The sequence below is a fragment of the Myripristis murdjan genome, chromosome 23 (assembly GCF_902150065.1).
Source record: "Myripristis murdjan chromosome 23, fMyrMur1.1, whole genome shotgun sequence".
NCBI classification, from domain to species: domain Eukaryota; kingdom Metazoa; phylum Chordata; class Actinopteri; order Holocentriformes; family Holocentridae; genus Myripristis; species Myripristis murdjan.
The window spans coordinates 19862247-19875624 of NC_044002.1; the positions used below are offsets into that span (position 1 = coordinate 19862247).

The following is a 13378-nucleotide window of genomic DNA, read 5'->3' on the forward strand; positions in this document are numbered from 1 at the left end:
TTCTCCTGTGGATCAAGTGTAACGTCTGTGCCTGGTTAATGGCCTCCTTCAGGGCACCGCTCTCCATCTCTGCCCTCCTTTTTCTCTCTGCATCGCTCCTCTGACGGCCTGGGACATTTTTAAAAACATCTGCTTCCTCCGCCGCGTCGATTGAAACGCCATTACACAGTTCATAAACCAAACACGTAATGAACACAGCCGGTGGAGAGAGAGAGAGAGAGAGAGAGGAAATAGAGAGAGAGCGAGAGAGAATCAAACCCAGGCTATCATGAGGAGGAGTGTGCAGAGAAACAGCGATCAGATGTCTTAAAAAAAACAAAGTTTATTCACGGGGAGCGATAATGAGGGTGAGACAGCCTCGGTTTCCGTCTCCAGATAATTCTCCCCAGACTAAACACGGAGCTGCTGCCGCCCTTATGAATATATTTATCAAGTCCTGCATTATCGAGCAGAGGAGCGCAGACGCCGCGCAGGACGAGACGAGGCTCCCTCTGACACACAAACACACAAACCTCTTTCTCGGGCTTGTGGAAGTGCTTGATGATGTTGTTCACCGCCTCGCCGATGGCCTCTTGGATTTGCGCAGACGTTGGCTCTGAAATCAGGAAAACAGATGGAGCGTCATTGTGGCAGAAACCAGACTCCCTGCATATCTTCAGCTCGGAGCGGTCAATACTATTTCCAAGGCCTCAGTTTCAGTGGCTTGGAAAAAAATGAACTAAGCTGCAACCACAGACTATTGTTCACCTCATGAACCGATTTATTCGGGTATAAGAAAAATAATTTTGAATTGATGATTTAAAAGACTAAATCCTGTTGATTTTACAACATCCCAGAATAAGTTTTATCAGTGTATGACAAATAATATCTCTAAGGTCAATCATATTGTCTTGATCTGGTCATTTGGGGGTAACTTGACAAACAATTCTAAAAATTTTACTGAAAAACTGGCATTTTAAGGAATATTATTTTAAATGTAAAGGTAATTGACAAGATCTATACTTGTTCTTGTGAGGTTGAACCAGAATATGTGGTGGGAGAACTGATTACTCCATATTTATCTTCACATATCATTTCATATTAATCCATATAATCCATATATCACTCTCTATATCAATATATAGACAACTTTTTTTTTTATTGATGATGCTGCTGTAACGTGGGAATTTCCCAGTTTGGGATCAATAGAGTATACATATCTATCTATCTATCTATCTATCTATCTAACCTTATGAGTTATTGATATTGATAAGACTTTATATAGACACAGTGCAGGGAATGATTCTATACATCTAAACACGCCTACATCAAAGATATTTTTATATTTAGATATTTAGAAATGACTAAATTCATTTTCCAGGCAACAGGCAAATCAATAAGTGCATATGGACTTTTGAGAGATACTGACTGCAGCCGCGTCCCGACAGCGACGTGATGCTGATGCGCCTGGTCTGCGACGGCGAGCGCTGCAGCGGGGGCGTGCGGCAGCCCCTCCCAGAATCCTCCTCTCCGCTGGGAACCACCAGCTCGCCGATCAGGACCCTCTCCAGGCTGCCGTCGTCCACCCCCTTACCGAGCCAGCGCCCGCAGGGGAACCTGAGGGAGGACGGGGAGGGCATTGAACGTGCTGAACGAACCGAAACTGAAAGCTGTGAGCCTTTATTTTGAAAAGTGGACTCAGACAGCACCAATGATCTGCTTCAAATTCACTGATACCAGGGAGATTCCCAGTGCATTTACCGTTTTCTAGTACAGGTAATCACTTTTGAAACTCATATTTCCCCTGCCGGGCTACAGATTTTAAACTTTGCATCTTCTATTCACAAGCACAGCACCAACCAATAGCATTTCCTACATCTGCTCTTGTCTTGTCTTTTCTTTTCATTTATTTTTATCCTTTATTTAGCCAAGAAGGTCCGATTATGATACAAGATCTCTTCTTCCAGGGAGTCCTGGTCAAGACGGCACAATGAGTTTCACATAAAAAGGACACTTTCACATGATAAAACACAAAACAACACATAAAAACAGCCAGCGACAGCCAACCAAACCCAGTCCACCTCAAGTCAAGGAAATGATGTGAAAACAGCAACAAGTGTCACAGCGGTCACTGCTGTATACACCTTCAATTTGCCCCATTTGTCTCTGCTGCACAAGGCAGTGCTGCAAGTCTCTATAGACCTCAGTAAACTTCTTGTTTATGGTTCATACAAACTATTGAATTTATTAATGTTTGTTCCATTTTCTCCCGAGTGCAGTCTTGGCATCGTGAGGACTTGATTTTGCTTGGCTCGGCTGCAAACGGCTTCACAGCTGCTCTCGACTCCAACTCAAATGATATATTACTTAAAAAAACGAGAGTATTTTAATCATGTATTTATTGTTGTCTCAGTGACTAAACGCGCTGCTGCTGCTTGGTCAATTCTCCCTCGTAAAAAAGCCCCTTGACGAGACCCTGGGTATATAAAAAGGCTCAATAAACATTAGAAACAAATAAAAGAGCAAAAGATGGAGTCAGACACACGCGGTCCACTCACTTGTAGGTGTGTCCTGTGATCTCGTTGCGCACCATGACGCAGTCGACCAGCCACTTGGCCAGCAGGCCGGCGTTGTCGTGACCCAGTTGGACGGTGGTCAGCTTCCCCAGATTCTGACACTGAGTACACACACACACACACACACACACACACACAGACACACACACACAGCATGGGCAGAGTCACGTTGATGCAAACTCTATCCGATTATGATTTGAACATTATACAGCAATCAGCATTTACGCTTATCTAATTTATGCTTTAACTTACTAATCCACACTAAACACACACACACACACACACACACAACAAACACCTGCTGCTATTACTAACAACAGCACTATAATTACACTGTTATCTATCACTAGCATGAGTGTTATTGCGGCTGTGGCCTTCCCATAGACCTACAAGTGCCAACTTCAAAATATATTACATTTCCTTTCCTCTAATGTCGCCAACAGAGAAACAGTTTATTCATTTTGCCATCAGCTGCTAAAATATCATGGCATAGTTAGTTGTGTTTTGTCGTATATTTCAATTTTATTTATTTTGTCTACCTGCTTTATCATTTTAAGGGTTGCAGAGGCTGGAGTTGATCCCAGCATGCACTGGGCTGAAGTTTCCATTGTTGATAAGAGTAAATATAAGCCACACTTTTAATTTAATTTCCCTCAGTGGTTGAAAACAGCCCTAGTAATTGCAGCACAGTCATGGAAAGTAGTAGAAAGCAGCATGAGTGGCATTCGAGGTCAAAGGCATGACTCTGGTTGAGTTTACAGGGGAGAAAGTAAACATGTTGCAGCAGGTTTTACATGTCATCTACAACACAGTGCAACCTAAAATGCATTGTGTTTGTGCAAGAACACATGTAAACGAGGCCGACTGCAGGAAAGCAACGCAGACATGTCAAACAAAACAAAAGAGCAACTTAAAGGAGATGGAGGGGGGATGATGAGAGGGTTTTTTTTGTCCTCTAACCTTGAACATGGCGGAGATGTGCGTGTGAGGCCTGAAAGCAGACTGAGGGAGATGGAGACACTTGTTAAGACATGATCGATAGACAACAGAAATGGCGGCGTGGCGGCGAAGTCAGAACAACCAAAACAGGCAGCGCAGCCATCATGCAGTGCAGTGTGAGTCACCGAGCGCCGTGTCACGCCTCGTTCACCGCCGGGGGGTTTAAACCAGCGGCAAGCGAACGGCAGCACCAGAGCTGACATGCACCCAGAGAGAAACACGGCAGGACGTCCCAAACCAGGAGGGAGGGAGGGAGGTGCATCGTTATGAAATTTCATCCACTGTCTTAGTTATCCATTGTGGCATGTACTTTACTGCCTGTATTACATCATGTTTCCAGAATTTCCCTGGTTGGGATCAATAAAGTATATCTATCTATCTATCTATGTTTTACTGTATAAGTTGAATATGAGCTTATTAGCTTTCACTGTAACTCCATATGTAGATATCGTTGCTGCAAATTCACTGGCACTGCTGCTTTATACAGAAATTGCTTTCCATTTTGCACAGTGCAGTTTATTAACTTGACTAATTAAATGAGAATTAAATGAGAATGGTAGATGTTGTTTTCCTCTCTTTACTGACATCGCATTACAGAATTTTTTCCTCCCCCATTTTTATCCAGCAGCCATTTGAGTCCTGCCTCTTACTGCTATTTCCACTGTGGACGTTCTTAATGTCATTTGGTTGCAGCCGCACTCTGTGCAATGATAATAAAGTTGAATCTAATCTAATTTCTGGGTACTTAAATCCAAATTTTCCAAACAGTTCATTTCAGCAGGGCTCACTGGGATGCCGATATGGGAAATTGCCATGTGCAGTTTTAAATCACTGCTTACTGAGTCTCGTCATTGTGGTTAGTATTATTACTGTTATTGAATTTTGAGTTTGCTTTGCAGTGTGTGCGACTGCTTAATTTACTTTGAATTAAAAAAAAAAACGTATTTTTAAAGGATAAACCGCAAAGTGAAATTGATGGCACAACACTGAGCCTGAGTGAGTAAAAGATGAACACGGTGAGGAAAAGTGCAAAGATCACGCCACACAAAAACCCAAAACTTCACTCAAACCGCTGCACCCAACACCGAGTGCAGGGTGGGGGTGGGAGGGGTCAGAGGTCACACTCACGTCAAAGGTCATCTCCAGGACGTTCTTGGGGATCTGCATGACGCCCGAGTCCCCCAGCTCGCCCGACACACACACCCAGGGGTTGGAGGTGGTCATGGCGTTGCTCAGCTTCTTGATGGGGATGATGACGGCACGGTACGGGATCACTGCAGGGACAAAAAACCGAACGAGTCGGCGCAACAGGAAGGTGAGAGATGTTCACATGCGAATGAGATGCGATGCGCTTCACGTAACTGGGCCAATCTGAACGCAGGAGTCACACATTCAGGGCAATCTTTTAGCGAAGCAAGCCGCAGCCGAGACAAGAGAGAATAATGCATGAGACTTAACAGAAGCAGAGGAGACAGTCTAAATTATCACCTGTGGGTATAACAAGCGCCCCAACACGCATGAACATGTGCACGCGTGTGTGTGTGTTTGCATGTATGAGCTCAATTATTTGAGAAGTGCAGTTTGGCCTCAGTGCAAACACCTGAATAATGTATTGTGCTTTAAATCTTTGATTAAATTGTACATACGCCCTCATGGTTTATTCACACTAATAGCTCAGCCAGTCATTGATCCACGTTTTGGCCCGATCCATCCACTGCTCACATTAACCAGCCAACAGAAACAGGAGAAATTAGCAGGAAGAGGCTTTTTTTTTTTTTTTCCATTCGCACAGAAAAAACCTTCGGAGGTTTAGCAGTGGTCAGTGGTTGTGGTTTGTTTACAGGATTTTTTTTTTTTACTGTGTAGAAAATAAGGAAAATGTATTTTGGAAACAGCTGGGCATCATCAAGGAAAATAAACTTCTTTCATTTTTGCAGGAAATTTAAAAAGAAGCATGAAAAAAAATTATATATACGAGTACATTTGTGCACAAATCTAATATTTCATCTTCACTGTTTTCACTCTTACCATTACTTCTGCTAGTATTACTAAGACCACTAACAGTAATAACAGTAAAACACATGTGCAACAAATGTACGCGCATCGTGCAACAATCAGGACAATGAAATAAAAACTTTTAAGAAACAAAAAGCACATATGGGTCTTCGTATTTTAAAACATTTTAACTAGTCGCAGTTGCAAATATTTAGATAATTAGATACCTGGAATTAGCATTTTGACTGGTAATTGAGCTATGAGTATCCAGAACTAACATACTGACTAGGCAAATGTTAACATACTGATGCAGTGAAATTTAATTGGATATCATTGCATATCATTTTTATGAGTCAAAATGTTGATATAGTGATTTTTCATTGGTCAAAATGAGATTATGCAGTGCAACTTATAAGCAGTTAAAAACAAATCATCTTTAATTAGCATTCCTGTCTTGTGATTAAATGTTAAAACATCTTGCCATAAAAAACCTGGTGTCAGACTCAATACTCAATTCCAGCTGATGCACTCAAGCCCCCATTATCCCTCGTTACCGACACACAGCACGAGCAGCTAAAACAAGAGGGAGCGTCTAAAAGGCGCGTGGCATCGAGCGGCTGAGCCGGACTCACTGATGGTGGTGAAGACACTGGTGAAGCAGAAATAGTCGACGGCGTTGAGGGAGAGCAGGTGAAAGAGGAACTGCTCCTTCTCCTCCTCGCAGCGCAGGAAGGCGTAACGCTTGTACAGCTTCCTGCGGGCAGACGACAGACACAACAAGTCAAACTGCGGCCCTAAAATGCCACAACATTTTAAAAAATTCTCGATTTTATATCAATACTGTCATATAAGAATAAATATCGTCTGGGATTTTAGATATCGTAAAATCATGATATTCATAAGTGACATCTTTTCTGGTTTTAAAGGCTATGTTACAGTAAAGGGATGCAATTTTATGAACTTATTAGACTCTTCTAGCTGTTTTATTATTCATCTGTACCTCATATCCACGTAACTGATGATTTTTTTTTTTTTTTATCAAAAATATCACAGTGAAAATATTTAGTGAAACCAGTAATTTTCATCCCTACAATATCATCACAATATCGATGGAGGCAGTCGGTCAAAAATATTGTGATATTTGATTCTGTCCTTGCACTGAATGTCCAATATTTCCAAAATATCGATAATAGTCTGTAAACATTTTATTATCTGTCCATCAAAATCTCCATTAAGAAGGTCAGACAGTTTACCATCAGCTTTATTTTCATGTTGATTGATTGTTTTGCCCGTATTAAAGAGCCTCTTCATTTTTGTCCTGAAGTTTTTGTGCATAAAAACTCAAAGGACACAAAAGCAGGAATCTGGTTCAAATGTAAGGGTAATGGTGCTCAGGATAAATCTTATTCTCCGATTGTCAAGACACTGATATAGTTAATAAGTACTGTCCACTGGATATAAACCAAAGGCTCTGCCAAATTGACATCAAATATGCCTTTCAGCCATGCTGATGACTGCAATAAAGCCTGGCTCGCTCTGAGCTCTCAGCTGCCAACTTGTGGAAACCAAACAGGAACTTAGCTTTCTGTTTTTTTGTTTTTTTTTGTGAGTGAATTACTGTGAGGGGAACTTTGGAGATGCTCTATGCAGTGACCGTGAGGACTGATGGTTTCTGGCTGCACGTCGAGCCTAATGCACCGCAGTGTTATTATTGTGTATTAGTATTATTGTTATTGTTGAATCAAATATACAAGCGTTTGACATTTCCCTCCTAACAAGTGGGATGCCATCCTTCCAGCCAAACTGCCACGCAGCAAAAACACTAAAGTCTATCTTATTTATCAGCAGCATGTGCGTGTGTGAGAGTGTGTTTTGTGTGTGCGTGTGTGTGTGTGTGTGTACTGACTTGGTTAAGGCTTGTCTGGACAGCAGCTGTTTGAGGTGCTGGGAAAGCAGCTTCTTCTCCAGGGACAGACGGATCCAGGCTCTGGCTCGGCCCACCTCCGTCTTAATCTCAGACATACTCTGAATGTGTCTGAGAGAGAGAGAGAGAGAGAGAGAGAGAGAGAGAGAGAGAGAGAGAGAGAGAGAGGGAGAGAGAGAGAGAGATGCATAAAAAACAGGTTTGATATAAACCAACACACTGGTATATCATCAATCTGTGGTATTCAGTCCCGTTACTTCGTGATGAAGTGTCGTAATTAAACTTTCTGATGCACCTACTTTCCATCAACTTGCCTTTAGATGAGAGGAGAGAGGAAGTGGTGCTGTATATATGAATATGAATGTTAGTAGGACTATTAATCCCAAAGTTTTTCCAGTTGAGAAAAAGTAAGACAGGAGCATGAATGATGGCACAATTTGCAGCGCCTGATTTTCAAACCGCAGAAAACAGCATCGAAGACGGCGCCACGCCCTATCAATGACAGAGTTGCACAGATGGGATCTATGGTAGCATTGCATTCTGGTCCGTTGGGGCTACTGTCAGTGGAGAAACTGGCCCATTCCTCTCCTCTGTGATGGATTTCTCCCGGATGTGACCTCACAACGTCTGATATTTGTCCGGTTTATATTTTTTAGAGTGTTTCAGAGTGGACTTTCCCTTTAATCGCTACACACACACATACCTCATGTCCTGTATGACGGACACACGCAGAGACGGCATCCCGATGGCCGATTCAGACTTCCTCCTCTCAGCAACATGCGGCACTGCAGAGGAGACAGGAAGAGGGCGAGCAGGCTCAGTTACATTCATGAACGTGTGTTTGTGTGTGTGTGTGTGTGTGTGTGTGTGTGTGTGTGTGTGTGTGTGCGTGCGTGCGTGTGTGTTACCTGGTGACTCTGCCTGCTGCTGCTCCAGCTTCTCCTCTCGGGCCTGGTAGTGCAGCAGGTGAGACCAGAGGGCTGACTTCCCCTGCGAGGTCAAAGGTCACATGTGAGAGACCCAGTCAAAGAGCCAATAGAGTCACTACTAAAGACTCTGATCAGACGCACAAAGAGGATGAATCAGGCAGTAACCTCTCAGCCACAATATCCAATATGACCATCCAAAAGCCTGATCAACCAAAGCATATTATCATATATTGACCAACTGACCTGCTTTATTATAAATCTGATTAGCAAAAGCGTATGATGGGCAACCTCATTTTTATGGATTTATGTGTGTGTGTGTGTGTGCACGCTGACCTGTTTGACCTGCAGCCCGTGACTCCAGATCCTCTCCAGCAGGTCACACAGGCTGGCGATGAGCGTGTTCTCCTCCAGCCCCGTGATGTTGGCCTCGCCGTGACCGAGCTCCACCGCCTCCCGGCCCATCTTCTCCACCAGCATACGTTTGGTCTACACACACACACACAGACACACACACACACACATGCATGCACACACACAGTTACAACATCCACCGGGGCATATTACTGCAACTATAGCTATGATTTAATAAACATCAGTGGCTCCATCTTGCATTTTTAAACATAAATAGGCCCATATCTCCCTGTATGACTGCCACAAAGAGGATGCTGCTATTCTGAATGGGCAGCATCAGTTCATCTGTCAATCAAAATTATAATAATAATAATGATAATAATAATAAAATGTTATTTGTATAGCACCTTTCATACAAGAATTGCAGCTCAAAGTGCTTCACAATAAAAAGAAGGACATTTGAAAACACATTAAATAAAACATTAAAAAGAATAAAACACAGCACAGGGTGGAATTAAAAAGAAAAGGCTAAAAATGGAAATAAAATTTGAAATAAAACAAAAGATGCAAATAAAACAATAAAAGACAACAGTGTGGAATAAAATAGGAGCTAGTTAAAGGCTAGCTCCTAGCCTTTAATATTAATATTTCGAGTGTTATTTTGAGGGAATGATGCATTTTTTTTTATCTCATTTTGATACAGTTAAGGGCTGAAGACGTTTTTTTTTTTTTTTTTAAGCGCTGTGATTGTGTGTTTAATAAAATTACACCAACTGGACTGACGGGGGCGCTATTTCTGACTTTGAGAGGTCATTCCTCCAGCAACAGCCCATTTCTGATGAAACTTTGAGGGAGGACTGATTGGTCCCCAGGGTGCCGGCGTCATTTGTGGGGAATGATTCTGGCAATAGTTAAAGGAATATTCCAACATTTTGGGCAAAATCCCCTTTTTGAGACTTAAGAAAAGACGTTCAATACCATTTCCTCACTTAACAGTCCTCACTTAAATCGTCCCTTGTGAATTTTAATTACTGCAGCTCAGAAATACGTCACATAGCACCTTTAAAATAACTGTGTTTGTGCACGAATCAACACAGGATGAGCGCTGACTGACGAAAGCAGCCACGTAGTGAGTGAAGTGACCGTCTGACGGCAATAAAAGGTCATGCAAAAGTGTGTGCGTGTGTGTGCGTTTCACCTTCATGCGGCACTCCTTGAGCAGACCCTCCACAAACTTCCAGTTGGTCTGGGCGATGACGGCCGGAGACAGATCCGACAGCTTGGGCTGGCGCAGGTTCTTCCCCAGGCTGCGAGCCTCCTGCATGTACTTCTGCAGGAGGAAACACAGCACGTCAGCTCGGGGAAACGCAGACAGCTCCGGTGTGTGTGTGTGTGTGTGTGTGTGTGCCTGTGTGTATATAGCATTCTGCTGTTGCATGACACACACATTTAGAATCCATGTTTTAAGGTCAAGATGAAAAGAAAAATGCCTTTTTAACCTTTTTATATCACATTCCCAGGTCATATCGTGCATCTATTTAACAACACAGGCTAAAAAATACTTTCCTTGAGTTCTTATATGAAAATACTATCATTTTTTCTTCCTGTAAAACGCATGCTTGTACATAGGCAAGAACTACCCGATTTCAACCAATAATATCATGACATCCACCTCTTCTACTTTTTGCATTTTGAGTTAAGATTCAGGCCCACTTTTCAATGTTCAAATTAAATTTCTCTCTCTTTCTTTTTGTCCCACATGTCGAACCTGTTTCATTCAGAAATACGTCACAGTACAGAAATTAGATGCTCTCGAAATGACGTTTCATCTGGATTTAATATTTGCCATGTTGACACTTAATATGCGAAGTCCTAGATGTTTTTATGTGACAGGACTTGTGTAAGATGACAGCATGGAAATGTGAAAAGTAAGCTCGTTTTTAATGCACCTGCCACGTTAAAACTCCCGTCCCGCTGTGATTTAACGTTAAATGTCGAAAAACTACACATCTTCCTTTCTTACAATTTGCCACAATTCAATTCTGTTTAATCAGTCAGGAGATAAAATGAGATGAAACTGTGACAATAAAGTGAAAAATATTAAGCATGCCAACCAAGACGTGCCATAACCTAATACCCTTTGAAAGAAAGAAAACTTCACTTGTTTTAATTTTGTGCGATCTACATTCGTTTCCTGCGAGAACATCTCTCTCTCGCTTCACAAAGGGCAATTTTCTCACGTCGGAGCAACATTTTTCATGTCTTTTCGGAACGATTTGCTATTTCATCGTTTTCGGTTTTAAATTAAAAAAGTTAATCGTTTGCAATTACGCATTATTAAAGTGAGAGATTGTGAATTTTTGATGTGGCTGGGGCTGTGAAGAATCCAACACAACACAGGAATGGATTTCTGTAAAGCAAACGGGGAGTGGTGTGATACAGGAGAGGAGTGGAAGCCAGGGAGTGTGTGTGTGTGTGTGTGTGTGTGTAATGGGGAGTGTGGGGGGGTCAAACATAAGCAGGGTTCCCACTGCAGCCCTCATTGATATTCCATGACTTTCCATAACTCATCCGGAGTGCCTCTGTGACCTAAAACTCCTATTTCTACCCTTTCCGCTTTGTTAAAGCTGGTTTTCGGCTTTAGAAAAGCTCCAAAGGGGTAAACAGTCTTTGCAGCCGCGGTTTCCAATGCAATTAAGGTGTGAAACAAGGTGTAAAAAAAATAATTTCCAGTACACTCCTGTGCAGTGAAATTCCCCTCCTGACTTTCCCCGTCTTCTCCTGAGATTCGATAAAATCCCTCGACCTTGCTCGTCTGGAAAAGCCCCCCTTCTAAATTCTGGGATATTCCAGGAGAAACTGTGACGAGTGGGAACCCCGGATTTAAAAAAAAAACGGAGAGGTCGGGATGGGGTCAGCTTTGGAGAGGTGGAGGCGGTGGGGAGGATTGTGAGCGGGAATCCGGGACACCACACCTCCACATACCAGGCAGGACGCGGAGGCGGATTTTTTGGGCGGTTTGATAGGCGGGGGGGACGCGTTGTCCCACTCCCAGAACGCCATGGAGTTCTGCAGGACCACACACCCGTCGACCTCCTGAGGAGCGGCGTGACGCCAAAAACCCCAGGCCGACCGGGACGGGACACGCGATCAGACGGAAAGAAAAGAAAAAGAATGGGAGAAAAAAAAAAGGAAAGAAAGCACAGAAACAAAGACAAGGCAGCATGCTTATGAAACAGGCGAGAGAATACAGAAAACTAACTGAAAGAAAGAAAAAACATGAATTCAGTTGCAGAACAAAGACAAAACTGAAGTGAAACATGAGCAGGAGACGTATACACGGAGCGTACGGGACGCTTTAAAGAGAAGAGAGGAGGTGGAAGAGCGAGCGGGGGGCAAGTCGAAACACGTTCTCTACCTCTTTCAAGTCGTTGTCCAGGTTCAGATGCTCCGTCTGCTGCCGGTGGCGGTCTTTCCTGCGCTGAGTGGTTGCCGTCCTGTGCGACCACCTGGTGAGCAACAACAGCAACAACACAGTTCCAGAAACATCCATGGTCAAGGTCGAAGGCAAACTTTTGTTTTTTTTAATCCCGAGATACTAAAAACTCAACTGAGAGCTGTGCTGAGGTCCTAAAACCCCAAAGTGAAATAATGAAAGCACTCATTCAAGACTCCAAACGTCAAGCGTCTGATGGAGGTCTTCTGTCTGAAAACCTCGGCATTTTTATTAAAGAGATCCTCCCTTTTTCAAATCTGAACCAGTATAAATTCTGATTTATGCCCCAAGCTACCAGGTTAATAAAAATTAAACATACCAAGCATTTCAGAATTACCACTAATGGCCTGAATCATGAAGTTTGACAGCAACATGCATTTTCATCCATGATTAATTTTGCGATAACTGTGGCCACAAGTGATTTTTTTTTAATATCTTGTGCTGATTTTACAAAGAAATCTGGATTTTGTTTGCTTGCTGTTGCCCCTATTATATTTAGGGTGATGAGGTTCAGAGGGGTCACACCTTCATTATGAGTTGAAATTTGCGCGGGGGTTCTCAAAAATACCGATCAGCCCCAAAAACAGTACACACTGAAAAATGCATGTATGAAAAAATGTGGCGATCAACCTTGAAACAGCCCAGTTTCTGTAGGAAAAAAGACAAAAAAAAAACTGTGGGAGCTTCTTCTTTTATTTCGTGAATTTCAATTCCTTTTCGATCTCAGTGCCCAAATATTTATAAGATTCCTCCCTTTGAACCAAAGCACCTCTGTTTGATCTGAGCTAAAATCAATAATCATCCCTTTTGCTTATCCAACGTGAAAAAGAAAGAGCATTATCACCCACTGATACAACAAGCAGCTAGAATTCATTTCCACATAATCGTAGTCAGACCCTCAAACAGCTCACCACTGCTTTTACACTGACTGCTTGGCATTTTACTTTTACATGTAAGAGTTTGTTTGTTTATTATTTATTGTTTACTGAGGATTCCCCTTGGCTTTGCAGATGCTACAGCCCAGTCTATTCATCCTGGGCTTTAAAAACAGTTAAAATCTTGGTACAAAATAAAAAGCAGAATTTTAAACAAAGCTATATTATCACAGAAAGACAAAACAGGAATTAAA

At 42.4% G+C, this 13378-nt stretch overlaps 1 protein-coding gene across 6 annotated transcripts in view; it reads right to left on the bottom strand.

The window, feature by feature from the left end:
* Window positions 1-13378, bottom strand: part of dennd5b (DENN/MADD domain containing 5B) — a 106536-nt gene that overhangs the window by 5770 nt on the left and 87388 nt on the right. For 2 of the 6 annotated variants that reach the window (XM_030045436.1, XM_030045434.1), the window contains 13 exons: window positions 12172-12262; window positions 11739-11849; window positions 9952-10083; window positions 8736-8888; window positions 8382-8463; window positions 8177-8258; window positions 7456-7584; window positions 6182-6303; window positions 4683-4828; window positions 3516-3557; window positions 2538-2656; window positions 1409-1596; window positions 513-595 (listed from right to left, as the gene is read on the bottom strand). In XM_030045436.1, the coding sequence (XP_029901296.1) occupies window positions 513-595; window positions 1409-1596; window positions 2538-2656; window positions 3516-3557; window positions 4683-4828; window positions 6182-6303; window positions 7456-7584; window positions 8177-8258; window positions 8382-8463; window positions 8736-8888; window positions 9952-10083; window positions 11739-11849; window positions 12172-12262 (1480 nt within the window). The remainder of the gene's footprint in view (window positions 1-512; window positions 596-1408; window positions 1597-2537; window positions 2657-3515; window positions 3558-4682; window positions 4829-6181; window positions 6304-7455; window positions 7585-8176; window positions 8259-8381; window positions 8464-8735; window positions 8889-9951; window positions 10084-11738; window positions 11850-12171; window positions 12263-13378) is intronic. The other 4 variants (XM_030045440.1, XM_030045438.1, XM_030045437.1 and 1 more) reach the window with 3 other exon arrangements.